The 15,485-nt window shown below is 39.1% G+C and overlaps 1 protein-coding gene across 1 annotated transcript in view; it reads right to left on the bottom strand.

Annotated features, from left to right (window-relative positions):
* Window positions 1-15,259, bottom strand: part of scube3 (signal peptide, CUB domain, EGF-like 3) — a 203,535-nt gene extending 188,276 nt beyond the window's left edge. Inside the window, exon 1 of the mRNA XM_055166159.1 lies at window positions 14,951-15,259. Within this exon, the coding sequence (XP_055022134.1) occupies window positions 14,951-15,050 (100 nt within the window). The 5' untranslated portion in view covers window positions 15,051-15,259. The remainder of the gene's footprint in view (window positions 1-14,950) is intronic.
* Between the last annotated feature and the right edge of the window lie 226 nt (window positions 15,260-15,485).

Here is a 15,485-nt window from a genome sequence, read left to right as displayed (position 1 = left end):
CAAGAAATGTGCTATTCCTTAGGCTTCTGTCTATTAAGGAAGCATCCAATTGTGTGAAGCCATCATTCCCAGAAGTCATTGGCCAAATAAATATCTTTGAATCTCCTTGATGTATTGGGGTAATTTGGGTTGGATTTTTCCATTACTAAGCAAAATAGGAGCATTTCCTTTGAGTTGCAGCAGCAGCAGTGTCTAAAGCTGGAGCTGGTCATCAGGAATGTAAACACATGCAGTCTGTAAACAAGGAGAATTCTGACCCCCATCTCCAACAACACTGACCACTGCAGACAGACTGATGATGCCCCCCCCCCCCCTCACCAAATACCCCATTATAAGGACATGGGGGCAGGATGGGATCACTGGTGCTAATACTTACTACTAACATGATTCTTACAGTCAAATCATCTCATTTTATTTAACTGTAATACATTTATTTATTTATTTCCTAAATATTTACTTGTGGTCAGATATGATTAAACATGTTCAAATTGCTCAAATCAAATATTATGTAATGTTCATTCATACAGAACTATTACAGAAATGCATAAATAAATAAGATTATCTAATCAGAGAGCAGACTAAGCTCCTCACTTTGGGTTGCCAGATTGTGACACTATCCCACGACTAAAACCAGGTTACAGCAAACCCAACTTTCTATGGAAAAATGCAATCATAGGTTCAGTTGCGAATAAGGTTGTCTAAAGTATTGAACATTTGATATAATAAAATAAACTACTATATTGTGTTGACAACTGCAGTTACATTGTCTAAAAAAGAGTGTTAGATTATTATTATGATGCAACAATAACTGAAATATCGTGATATTGTATCGTCAAAGTTCTCACAATAATATTGTGGACCATCACAATATATCGAATTACAAGTCTCTTTGCTTAAATAAAGAGTTATGGTGCAGCAATAGCTAAAAAAAGACAGAGGGAACTACAAAAAACATGATCCTTTGCTCTATTTCAGTGCAGACTGCATGAAGAAATAACAGTTCTAAGCACTTTTAAGTCTTAGTTCTTTAGATTAAGTCTTGTCAAGGCATTTTAAAAGAAAAAAATTGCATATTAGCCACCACAAAATATCACAATAAATATCGTACCGTGAGATGTATATTGTGAAAATATCATATAGAGAGATTTGGATATTGTTACATCCCTAATTGTAAGCCTCCCCACCATATCGTGAGCTTTCCCACAATATCGCAATAAATATAGTACCGTGAGGTTCATACCGTGACGATATCGTATCGTGAGACTTGGATATCGTTACACCCCTAATTATTATCCTTAGTATCAAAATTGGGTTTTCAGTTTTTAGTATCATGACAACACTAGTCGGGATTGTATTGCAGTAATGAAACTGAAGTGTTTTGCCTAACGACACAAAAACAGTCTGCATTGTTGCTCTGTTTAACGCTCCAAAATAGTAATCTTAGAGAAGTGAAGCGCTGCACTGACTTAAACGAGGAACAGAGCTCAGGTACATTTTACTGCAAGAATTCACTAGGCTGACTTTTCGCCCGTGACCAAGGACGACGCGGATAGAGACATCACAGCCTCTAAAGCTTGACATGTGGTGGGGGTGAGAGTGTCATCCTCCCCCGAACCAGCAGGAGTCAGCGATCACAGCGAACAAAGGCTACTGCGGGGCCAAGAGTCAGAGACAGACTGAGGCGTTGCTAATTTTAACCACACTCCACCGCGTACAGCATCACAGGGCTCATTGGGAGCATATTGTTCACATTAAAACACTGTAAATAAACAAGCTCTGAAGTCGCACAAGGAGCACATGCAGTTCTCAGACTCCACCGAGGATAAGCTGTTAAAGCTGATGACTATATTTGCGATCTTCCATTCCACTCAAAATTTCCGCACTTCAAGAGTGTTAAGTGTCAAATAATCATCACAGGGGTCTGGTTTGGAGCCGGGGGTGGGAGAACAGGGATTTGGATGGTAAGGCTTTTGGAAAGTGATAGAAAATACCACAAAAAGAAAATGCGTTGGTTGCTGGTTGGTTTTGGCTTTGTACTTCCAGGCAGTGCAAGCAGGAATATCAAAATTTTAAATATTTCATGAAAATACCCAGTGCTTCCCAGTAACAGAAGAGAAAATGTTGCCCACTGACCCCATCTAAAAACAAACTAAACATTTTTTCTTTCAACCAAGTTATACTTCATACTTGTAATACTGTCATACACATACATAATCTGTATCATTTGTTCATTCGTTTCTCAAAATAAAACCAAAAATAAGAAAATGAAAAAACAACTATTTGCTTCATTATTTATCTCCAAAAAGAAAATTTAAAACAGATAACGATTCATTTTTTTCAGTTTTTGATTTTGTATTTAAATTAATAATGGAAAAAAAAAAAAAACTGATAATGGCTGTTTCCCGTTTCCGTGACTTAAACTGGGATGAAGGACTGAACCAGGACTGAACCGGAACTAAACCAGGACTACACCAGGACTAAAACAGGACTACACCAGGACTAAAACAGGACTGAACCAGGACTGAACCAGGACTAAAACAGGACTAAAACAGGACTAAAACAGGACTAAACCAAGACTAAACCAAGACTAAACCAGAACTGAGTGTCGGGGCGGACCCGGAGGTGCACCCGCGTACACTGTCAGGTGATCGGAATCTGAGACCTGGACCAGACCAGAACCAGACCGGGACATCGCAGTTTAAGTCTTGGAAACGAGAAACGACTGTTATACTGAGCGAATGATACACGGATTATATCGAAGTAACTACGTTTACAATATGTGACATTTATTCTCCTTTAATTGCATTAAAATGTGTCAGATATGGATAGCTTCTGCCGCCAGATGGTCTCAGTATAAACCTGTGGGAAACACTGCATTATTCCTTCGGTGAGCCCTGATATGAAATGACTTGTATCCAATTTTTCCCATGTTTCTGAGCACGAATCGAAGTCAAAATCTAAAGCTCATTTAATTATATAATTAGGAAGTGTGTGTTAGCATGCTAGTTGTTGTTAGCTTTACAAGTCACACTGATCTCTTAGAGTTGTAACTGCTTATAAAAAGTGAATAATTAGGATGCTCAGAATGCATAAGGTAAGTGAGGAATAACTTTTGGAACTGTTTAAAATGTACAGCAGTGCTTTGAAGACCTTCAGAAATTGAACTGTTATTACTATTACTGTACATTTAAGCCCCATCCACACTAGTATGTTTTGAAGTCGTTTTCATTGCGGATGCAGTGTTCGTCCATACTAATCCGATGGAAAATGGTTCCAGAGACGGAATGATCTGATGCAGCCAGCTCCCACAAATTCATCTAAGTAAGGATCTGATCCAGCACTGTGTGGATGCTTGAAAATGTTGATACACGATCCACGAAAAGACTGTTTTCACGCTTGCCATCTTCCTTGGCTCAAAATCGGCTGCTGCAACTTCAGACGCGGTTAGCAGAACACCCCTCTGTCACAGAAAGAACACATATATTCTACTGAGTCATGTCCTTTAGTCCGACAGAAGCTGAACCGCATCAGCGCACAATAGCGAGATGTCTTTTTGAGTGCTTAGTTTATGCAAATTAGCCATGTGGTTTTAAGTTTAATTTCTGTAAAACGTAAACAAATACGCACAAAGCTGTGTGGATAGGGAAGACTTGCGGTCACGTTTTGAGTTGCCAGATCTTACAGTAAAAACCAACTAGTTTTTGTGTCCCCAACAGCAAAGCGGCATCAGGTTTAGTTGTGAATTTTAACCCGTAGAAACAGAAGCTACACACACATTGATTTAACTCTTTGGAATGCTTCACTTCTTTCTCAGACCATAGAGAAATGAACACCAGACAGAAACAGCCTCATCAGTTTGAATATTTTTTGTATAATACCGCCATCTTGTCTGGTACATTGAATAAACATAAAAGACTTGCATTAAGAGATGTATTGTCACAGTTGTTAATGGTCGGCAGAATACATCTACTACACCACAGGACGGCTGGAGAAATGTGTAAAAAGGTCTGTCTGATTTGGATGGCATTTGTAGCAGCTGTATGTCCTCCCTGTGTTAATGCAACTGCACTGTCTTTCCCCCAGTGTTCAAACAGAGGCTGTAATTGTTTTCTGTTCATCTGATGTATTACTCCAACTACTGCTTTTAAGGCTTCACCAACAACATTAAACTGACATGTAGAGTTGTAAATCAGATACTAATCTATACCAAAACTAGTATCAAAACAAGATACTTATTTGAGCAGACCGGACGACTGAGGGACACAGATATCAGACAATGTAGCAATATAAAAGAATGTATTATGAGTTAGAAGTATTATTCTATTGTCTAAATAAAGAGTGTTTTTAAAATAATTACTGTGATGTCAAAATCGGTATTGAGTATCAAGTCTATTCCTTAGTATTAGTATTTGAGTGTGTTTTTGTTCTCACAATAATACCGTGGACCATCACAACATATCGAATTACAAGTCTCTTTGCTTAAATTAAGAGTTATGGTGAAGCAGTAGCTAAAAAAAGACAGAGGGAACTACATAGACCATGATCCTTTGCTCCATTTCAGCACAGACTACATGAAAAAAATAACAGTTCTAAGTACTTTTAAGACTTAGTTCTTTGGATTAAGTCTTGTCAAGGCTTGTAAATATCGTACTGTGAGATGTATATTGTGAAAATATCATACTGAGAGATTTGGATATCGTTACATCCCTAATAGTGACTTTTCCCAAGATATCGCAATTAATATTGTACCGCGAGGTTCATATCGTGACAATATCATATACTGGGACTTGGATATCATTACACCTGTTATGTATCAGCTGAAGACCGAGGATTAAGGGTGTGCAAAAATATCAAAATATCAATATATTGTATTGTTTAATGTGATGATATCTTGGGCTGCTGTATCGATATATCACCAAGAGTATTTTTTTGGTATATATTACTAAATTTTTTTGTTACAGCGCTACAGTTTTGTTGCTTTTTTAGAGGATGGAAATTCGTTTATGCGACAAATTTGACATTTTCACTGTTTTGATGATTAAAATGTTTATATTTTATATTGACTTTGCACAACAGGTGGTTTAACCAAGACTTTTAGTAGCACAGCCATGACTTAGGCTTTATTTTTAATTGAACCGTATCGAATCAATTTGAAATATATCGTATTGAATCGAGATATGTATCGAGATATGTATCGTATCGTGGCCTATGTATCGAGGTCTGTATCGTATCGGCAACTTCTTAATGATACCCAGCCCTACCGAGGACATCTCATAATGTTTGAACTTGAATTCATACAAAGTTGTTATGTAGTTACTTGTAGGATAAATAACAGTTACATAGTGAGGCTATTTACTGTACAACATATGGACAAGAATAGAAAACAGGTATAGCTACTTCAGTGTACTGTACTCTTACAAACACTAAATGTCATTATGCACAGTGCAGCATATGGACAGAATACAGAGCAGGTAAAATGACTTGCGCCACTGATGATTCATATTCTGCACATGATTACTACAGGTGGACACATGTACGGGGCTAGCTGTGTTCATTGTTCAGTCTGACAGCAACAGGAAGTAGGGCTCCAAGATTAATTGCAATCAAATCAAAATCACAATTTCAATGGACGCAATTTGCAAATTGTAAAGGCTGCAATTTTTGAAGTGCCATAATTTCCCACACAAACAACAAACTATCCTGGTGTTTTCTGCATAAAAACTGCTGACCCTGTAGTCTAGATATGCACAAACATGGTCTGAAAAGTCCTAGTGCGTCAGATGCCCTCCCTGTGTCTCCATGGGGCCTTATTCTGCATAAAAACTGCTTAGTTAAAGGAGATGTTATTGCTTTGTTAGAATGCGCCACGGTAGAGATTAAACCTATATATCTCAAGGGAGAAAACTATAAGCTATAATACAATGAATAAATGCTAGATAGATGTGTTTAATGTCATATCATGGAAAATTCCAGGCAAAGCAATAACATCTCCACAGACCCTAGACCAGAAAAGTTGCACAATGCACCACTGAGATATGTACAAATGTAATATTCTTCTGGACTATAATCTTTTGAATATAAATCACAAATCTAATCATAATTGCAATGCTTGTCAGAAAAATCTGAACATTTCAGCATCACCCTTAAATCATTTAAATAAAGATTAGTTATTTCGTATATTCAGGATGATATAGTGTCAATAGAGCTGACATACAATATCTAAGAAGTCTAGCGCATTTCACACCGTACAGATTTATGACTGCGAAAATGTAAAACCCTTTAATCACTCTTGCAGAATATCTATTTTAGAGACCTTGAAAATGAATGTGATTTCTTAAGAGCTGCATTTTGACACTGTGTTGCAAAGAGGAAAAACAGCCTTCTTTTGCATTCCACTCGACAGCATGAGAGCGAGAGAGTGTCCGGAATATCTGCCTGCTAACTTGATAGAGCTCCATCCGCCCATTCACTTCTGCATACTTAAATACAACTGACCATCTATCAGGCAGCAAAGAGGGAAAAAAACGAACACTGCAAAGTCATTGGAAACTAACTTGCACACAAATCATTCGAGGCATTCCGGGTATTCATGCCGCATTGTATGTTAAGTGCTTGGACCGATGATTGAAACACAGATTTGACTCAAAAGACTGTATTTTTCTGCATCATTTCTTCTTCGCTTCTCAAGATGCTCCCATGTAAACGCACTCTCTCCTCCTTATTTCTATTGTTTGGATTCGTATTGAGCAATTGCAAGCTTGTCAAAACAATTCACAATTCATTCTCTTCCCAAATGCGGTTCTTTCTTACGTCTATATAACCACAGCTGCCTTGGGGGTGACTGAAAGGAACGTGGCTGCCGATCTGTGTCAATGGTTTTTCAAACCAACAACAATAACTCACACACACACCGAACAGGCTAGGTGGGTAAAGTGTCTTGCTCGAAAACGCAGCAACAGCATGCAAAGGTCAGAGCTGGAATTGAGCCACTGACCTTTTAAGCCTTCATTCCTGTCAAGCAACTCTCCTCTGGCTTATCTCCACCACAGCAGCAAAACCACCAGTCTCCTCAGCCTCCCCACCTCCTCCTTTTAACCACCACACTCTTTCTTTTTATTTCACTGTTAATGTCTCTACCCAGGGTCCAAGCGCTAAACTCCATCCACTCGATAAACGAATAATGTCGGGACAATAGCAGCTCAGTTGTTAAGAGTCCTCGTCCTCAGATCCAAACACGGCTGAATACATTTGTTGCGTGTCCTTGGGCAAGACACTTAACCCGCCTCACCTCCGGTGTCTGCACACACCGGTGTATGGATGTGTGTATGAATGGGTAGTAGTCCTTGATGTAAAGTGCTTTTGAGTGCCTTGAGGATAGAAAAGCGCTGTGTAAAAATGTGACGATTTACTATTTATTCTTTTCTTTTACCTGTGTCTGTTTAAGCCTATTCTGGTTGAAATGCCAAGAAAATAATCTATACTTTTCTTTCAGCTTCTTGTACAGTGGCAGTGGAAGGAAGAGTAGATGTTGGAGTGTTAAAGCAAAGCTGCATTGATCTCCTCCACCTCATCTTCAGCAAGTGACCGAAGGCTGCCCCGAGGCTCAACCTGCACGGGGACTTACATGACACCACTTCTACAGACAAGAAAGGAAAAAAGTCTAGTTTAAAAAATATCAGGTTTGTTGGGTATTCGCAGGTTCACTTCAGGTATCTCCCATCTCTCAAAGACGTGTGTTTCATGATTGACTGGTGATTCAAAATTGCAGCACAAAGAATCAATGTTGTAGAGTGAATGGTTAGGCTAACTGGTCGATGACAAGAACCAATGTTGCGGAAATAGACTTTGCAGGAGGAAGTGCGAGGCAGAATGGATAAAATATGTCTTAAAAATGCACTATGTATATTTTCTCCATGGATATGTTATTGTTTCACCTACAATGTTCCACAATATGGTATTAAACTTATCTTGCATTTGTTCATCTACAGGTGCTTTTTTTTTTTTTTACTAAAATGTCCTGAAAAACATGCATTCATGAGCAAGGTTGTCTCTCCACAGATCTCTCATCTTGGCTTCATGGGGATACAGGCTATATGCCACACTACGGAACATTCTACACAAAGATATTAACTAACCATTGTGCCATATGTTCCTCAAGCCTTAATATATATACATAACACTCTTCACTCATCCTCTTGATGTCTGGCATTTGATACTTAATGCCAAACAGTGGTAGCCTGATTCATCAGCTGGTTTTACTTCGTGGAAACCGTCTGACCTCGCAGCATTCGGATTCATTCACTCAAAGGTAGGCAGGTACTTTTTTTTTTTTTCTTTAAGCAATCGCTATTTGGTTGTGATGTATGTAATGCGTCGCTAACAGGACTAACTGGTATATTATGCTTTTCCCAAATCCCATAGGAAGAAGGGCAATAACGTCTTTCCCCATGATAAAATTCACAAAACATTCTCTTTGTTCCGGCTTTAAATCCTCGATCTCGGGAATCGTTGCCAACACAGAATGTATGGCTCTTCACTGATTGGCTGGTGCCTAAACTTCCGGGGTTCTTGCAAACCGTTTAGTGTATTCCAATTCCTGACCTAGTTGCTGGAGAGAAATTAAATTGAGCAGAGGCACTAGGTGGCACCAGCCTGGCTAAAACGGTGAAACATTCCATGAAAATATATAGAAACATTAACCATTTTATGTGATGAAACATAGACTTCCAAAATGGTGAGATATCTGACCTAAGACAAAGTTAAGGAGAAATGTCCCTCAAATCTTAAATATAACACCCATAGCACCCATCTTCCTATAGCCTTCCTTCTTGATGTCTACTATGTCGCACTGAGAAGCATTCCACGAAAATATATTAACCCATTGATCCATTTAGCTAGATTTGACGAAACAGACTTCTTCTTAAGACAAAGTTAAGCACAAATGTCCCTCAAGCCTCATACATAACACCTTTTATTCTTCCTATTTTATCCTTCCTCTTGACATCTACCATTTCATGTTTAATGCCATACCGTGGAACATTCCAGTATATTAACAATAACCATTTTGCTATATCTGATGAAACATAGACTTCTAAAATGATGAGATTTCTGACTTAAGACAAAGTTAAGTAGAAATGTCCCTCAAGCCTCATACATAACACCCGTCACTCTTCCTATAGCCTTCCTCTTGACGTCTACCATTTGACACCTGCTCGACCCATTTCGCCGGGAACCGTAGCCCCATCGCTCTGACAGAAGGAGTGTTGAATCTGCTTGTGTGATGGCATAGGCCGTCTGTGCAGGGATAAGTGTAACAACTCGACAAATACCGACGAGGAAGCCTGTCAGGACTTAGGGCAAAGCTGAAAAAAGCACCCACCGTAGAAAATGAGCCAAGCCAAGGTGATGAAAGAGCCAACGCCAAAAGAGGTGTCAGAAAGTGAAGAGACTGGTCATGTTCCTGGTGCGGCATTAGCTGTCATCTCTATGCTGTTTTCTTTTCTACTTAAAAGATCAATGCTCCAGGCAAATGTAGAAGCTGTTGCTTTTAAGTGCTTCCACAAAACTGACTATTTAAGAACCACCCATAGATTTTTTGACTTTGAGTGTCCCAATTGCAAGAGCACACGAAAAGTTGGAAAGCAGAGTAAATTACAAACTAAATACCATGATATGCAGTTTTCTCAACTTACCCCTGTGTAATGTGGAGTACATTAGGACTTGAAATGCAGTGGTGAAATGAAACTAAGTAAAAGCAGTAAAGTACTATACTTACATATACATTTTAGGTATCTGTACTTTACTTAAGTCGATTTTACAGTGGATTAGGGGTGTGCAAAAAGATCAAAATATTGATATATCAAATTGTTTAATGTGATGATAAAGTATCGATATCAGGGGCTGCTGTATCAATATATCTCCAAGAGTATTTTTTTGGTATATTTAATTAAATGATTTTGTTACAGCGCTACATTTTTTTTGCTTGTTTAGTGAAAGGAAACTTGTTTATGCAACACATTTGACATTTTCATTGTTTCGATGATTAAAATTTTTGTGTTTCATATGAACGTTGCACAAGAAGTGGTTTAACAAAGACTTTTTCATCCATTTGTAATATATCATATCGAATCGAAAGTGGCAACTTCTTAATGATACCCAGCACTACAGTGGATACTTTTTTGTTTTACTTCTACATTTAAGAGAAGGTATCTGTACTAGTTTCTACTACATTTTTGAACTGGACTGAAAAGTAAAAGTATTATTTATTATAGTCTGAGACCTGCTGAAAAGGCTGAGAGTTTATCTTTTAGCACGTTCATAGTTTGAGCAAACAAAAATATAAAAATCAAAACAACCAGGGAAAAAAATCAATTCAAAACTACTACATTTGAAAATTTATTAGATCTCAAAATCAAATTAGTTTTACTTTTTCCTCTTCACGTACATTTTTACTTTAATACTGATTTTTTCACCCAATACACTTTTTTCCTTTCATGACAAAGCTTTTTTTTTTTTTTTTTAATATTAAAGCTTTTTCTGAGGAATGTATTAACTTAATGCGTCAAAGATGAAGGCAATAAAGGGAAGAGGCTCACAGAAAAGCAGTGGTATTATACTAGATGCATGTTCCCACAGTTGACCCTGAATTTAAAACATGACAATTCTACAGAGAAAATTACAGCATATATTACTGAACAAAACACGAACAGCATGTATAAACCACCCACTTTTCCTACGTAAGAGCTGCCTACCTGATTTTCAAACTGTGCAAGGAAAAAGTTGGTATTATATTATATTCAAAGTCTCATATTACACAACATTGGCTCTTGTGGGCTTTTAGACATTTGAGAATGTTGTTACCTCGCCAGAAACATACTTGGAGTTGTGTTTTGTTTCATTCACACATGTTTGAGTAATTATGGTTTATTAGTCAGTCAGCATCTGCAAAGCTCAACACGCTCTGTTCCACCTTGTGTCATGAAGTGGTAGTTTTCAAGTTAGCAGCTACCTTTCACCTTTTGTTCAGTTTTGGAGACTGGAGGGCTGAAATTATGAAACGATTCGAGCGAAGGTGTATGGCGTTTCAAAATACAGTGGAGCACTTCCTGTATTACACATCACAACGTAGAACAGCATGTTTTCAGTCTGAGAGAACTAAACTAAATCTGCAGGGTCTGTCCGTTAAACATGTGTGAATGAAACAAAACACAACTCCAGGTATGTTTGTGATGAGGAAACATTATAACATAGATCAGACCTCAGGGCCCTTTAAATCTATCAAACTAGCTCTCACAAACCTCATGTCACATCATTAGTATTCATATGGACACAGTTTATGGGCAATGCACAGCTTTAGAACACATTTTCAGCCAAAAAAAAAAGTGAAGCAGGGTGAACCACTCACACACTCTTGCACAGTCAATCAGCTCTCACCCAAAGCATTATATAGTGACTCACATAGCTCTTTTTCACATGTCTGGCAGTCTGATTTTGTTACTGAGTCCTGCTTTTACAGTACATTTACTGGAGGAAAAACATATCTTACTAATTGATGAGAAAAAGCTGGCTACTTCAGCTTTAAGGCAAGTGTTAACACCTAATATAAAAACGCAACTGGCTAAAAAATGCCCATTAGACAGCTATGCCAAAATATGCACAATGCTGAATTTTAATTACTAATACCGTATACTTCTATGTTATTCACTGGTTCAATTCCAGATGTGAGCTCGTTCCCATTGTTAGAGAAATGAACCCCATCTTTAACTATGCCCAGCTCCTTCTGACCTACTCTACATGCGAGCGTAAACAAAAGAAAGTGAGCCTTGCATTAAGTGACAAAAAGTAGGCAGGACAAGTGTGCAGAAGGAGCCAGGAGCCGAGAGGAGCTGCACAGATTTAAAGGGCTGAAAACATATAAATAGCATTGGGCCTGACAGCGGGGCTACTGACACAGTGGCTCTATGGCAGACAGCTTATGGCCGGCCGACATAGTAAAACGCTACTTCATTAAGCCCAAAGGGAAGGAAGGCCCGGACAAAGCAAACAAAGCAGAGAAGAGGAGAAAAGGAAAAGGGTAAATGAGTGTTGGGGGTGCACTGGAGGGGGGTAAGCTGAAGGGGGGTCTGGGGAGGGGGTCTGAAGAGAGCATCTAAAGGTAAGGCTTAGCTATATACTTTCTTTTACTATAGAAATGTTTCCATATACCACAAGAACAAAGGGTTTTACAATGCAACTAACCCTTTTTATAGTATGGCTAAACATTGAATATTTAATTATTATAAATATTTTACTTGCTTCGAATTATGTTTCTACGTGGTAATGAATTTGTTCGAAGCTTGCCAGCATTATATTGGATTATTATTACCTATATATATCAATAGATTGGAAATGTGTTGCTAAACCAAGAAGCAATTTAGGATACGTGGTTAGTATTCATGGGGTGCATTCACACTTTGGCCTGGTTTCATCCTGGTTTAGTCCTGATGTAGACCTGGTTTGGCCCTGGTTTAGTCCCCGGTCTAGTCCAGGATTAGAATGAACACACCCTGATACAAGCGTGTGTGCGTAGAAAATTAAAAGACTTGTTTCACAGCCCATTTTGTGATGCATTGCAAATCAATATGTGTTCTGCTTTCCATCAACAAGACAAATTCCTCCTAGATTAATGTGAATAACAGCTCTACCACAGAACAAGAAAGAAAATGTATTAATATCATCGACAATATGTACTGTTTTCAATGGGGCTGCACGGTTTTGGGGGGAAAAAAAAGAATCCTGACAAGCGCTGAATTGAATTTGCGATATATGTTTAAAAAGTAGGATTGTGTTCAGACTCAGTGTGCTCGTTGTAAACAAACCCAGCTATTAACATTTGAGAGATGACTGAAATAGAAATAGAAATAGAAACTGAAAAATAAATGAATTTCATGAATTTCAGCACGTTTGTAGAAGTCTAAACTACAGGTTCAATATTTCTCCATAAGACGTGACATTTTGTTGTTTCTATTCAAATTGCTGTATACCGTGCGCTCCTATAGTATTTTTATATTTTGTATTCCTCTAACTTGTCACTTGGGGCCCTCACTTCTGCCAGCTCTCCGCAGTCAGTTCCCACACTCTACGGTGACGCCTGGCTGTGGCTGGGCGTCAGTAGCACCCATAGGCGCAGGCAGGAGCAGAGGTTACTCCAACACATGTCAGGCCCACACCAACCGTTGCCTTGGTGCTCCACAGATTCGAGCCGAGAGAGGAGAGAGCGGTGATTTGCCATGACGTGCTCTGGCCTAACTTTTGCTTCTCTTTTTGCCTGTTGTAACTCACTCGCTAACGTGTGTCTCACTGTCTGACAATTTGAGAATTCTAAACCACTCTTCGTTTTTCCTTTCTTTGTCATTTGGAGTCTATTTGCAATCATTCCACAGCAGACACATGATTCAGTTTTTGAAAAAAGGGTTGACAACTTGGCATTGGATAAATATTGAGCTGACATCGCCCTGGTATATAGACCTGGGTAAAGACTTTTGGTTTGATTTTGTTTTAGTTTTCACATTTTTTTACTTTATGAGAACGGAATATATCAGAATTGAGGTTGGGTGAAGATTTTATCTGCACTCACACTTACAAATTTCGACTAAACCCAGAACTAAACGTGGAAAAGCTTAGGATTACCGCAGGACTATAGAACAGAACTAAACCAAGAATGCATCGGGACTAAACCAGGACCCAACCCAAGCTTTAATTACTAAATGTTCTTACTGGATTAGCCCCAAGATAGCCCCACTCTACTTGGTTTAGCCCAGTCTTGGTTTTGATCTGATTTAATCACGACTTCATTTAGGTCGGACATATCCGGGACAAATTCAGGTTCTGGTTTAGACCTGATTTTCATAGTTCAGTACAGTTTTTTGCAGATTTTCACACTGTTTTACCTCATTCCGCAAGATTTATAAAGCCAACTACTTCCTGTCACAGTGAAGTTAATCTGAAAAGTTTGCTATTCACGACAAACACATTAGCTGTAGCGATAAACAGGAACCAGAAAGAAGGATATCAAGTGGACGGAGAGCATGTCCCAGGCTCAAACCAAACAGGTGCATGCCATTAAAAAGCTTCAGGACTTTATACAGCGCCATTCCACGCTACAACAAGTGTGTAATCGATGTTGTGGAAAATAAAGTGAGAAAAAAGTACTTCTAATTGCAAAATGTAAATATTGAGTTTTCCCACAAGCGGGGGCAGACCACCCAGGATGCAAAATAGTCCACCCACCCCCTTTTCTCTCTTTTTTTTGCCTTGTCGACCGCCCTAGAGATGTGTCTTTTTGTGTGCGAAACATCACCAACCACAATCAACACAGGGCAAGCATGATGTGTCCTTGCATGTCAATACTCCTGGCAGCCGTTGCATTGTGGGAGAATTTAAGTGATGAAAACCTGTGCGGAGGAGGCAGGCGAGCCAAATTGCAAGCCCAAAATGGTCTGTCCTATTTGGGTAAAGGTAGTTTTGGAGTCTTGGGTTCATAATATTTCAGCAGTACTGTAGGAGCAGTGTCAGAGGGGCTGTCTCCTGTATGTGTGTTGCACTCTGGTGTCAAATAGTTGTCTGGACTGTGGCAAATGCCTTCTCCTAGCTCCAGCACAATGACTTGCTGAATAAACCATTAAACATAACAGGTTAGAACACACGGCCAGTTTAGCCAGTTTATTTTAGCACTAAATCAATCCCATACAATATTTTCTTAATGAGTGCACATTTTTTAGAAAACCAGATCATGCACTTTGAAACTAAATGAGCATTGCAAGGAAATTTAAGTTGCTCAGACACAAAAAAAAAGCCAAGATATGAACGTTTGAGTGGTTAAATGGCACATTAGGATTGAATTGTGTGCGTAACTATATCACGTAAATGAGCACGAGGAAAGATAACGCTAAAATTGTCATGCAAAACTTACCTTGAGTGGTTTTACTTCCTGAAGCTGACTGCTGGACAAAGGCGACCAGGCAGAGGCTCACAAATCCCAGACTAGCGCGTATCAAACCGTGCATGTACATGTTAACTTTCCTCTTAGTTAAAACACTTAAAAAACAAAACAAAAAAAATCTACGATGCTCACGGGCGCATGCGAAGACGATTCCGTGTCTTCTTTTTTTCCTTATTGTCTTCTTGGTTTTCTTATTTCAGTTCCAAGTGATCGGAATTGAGAGCAGTCCGAGGAGACAGAGGCGCAGCGAGGATTGCAGCAGCCGCTTTTACTGTTACCATGTTTCTGGCCAGACCGATGTCAATTTAAGAAAGAGAGTGAGAAAGAGGGAAAGCGAGAGGGAGAGAGAGAGGAACAAGAGAGATGCCGTGAGTGGAGGAGCGGCGGGGACTGAAAAAAGGGGGAGGAGAGAGACAGAAAGAGAGAAAGAGAGAGAGGGAGTCGACGTAGGAAGACGCGCTCGGCTCCGGATCGGCTCCTTGCGCGCCGACGTTGGTTCCACACA

This window comes from Boleophthalmus pectinirostris, unplaced genomic scaffold, assembly GCF_026225935.1.
Source record: "Boleophthalmus pectinirostris isolate CB_2022bp ecotype Guang Dong unplaced genomic scaffold, ASM2622593v1 HiC_scaffold_8, whole genome shotgun sequence".
NCBI classification, from domain to species: Eukaryota; Metazoa; Chordata; class Actinopteri; order Gobiiformes; family Gobiidae; genus Boleophthalmus; species Boleophthalmus pectinirostris.
This window is presented reverse-complemented; position numbering and strand designations above follow the sequence as displayed.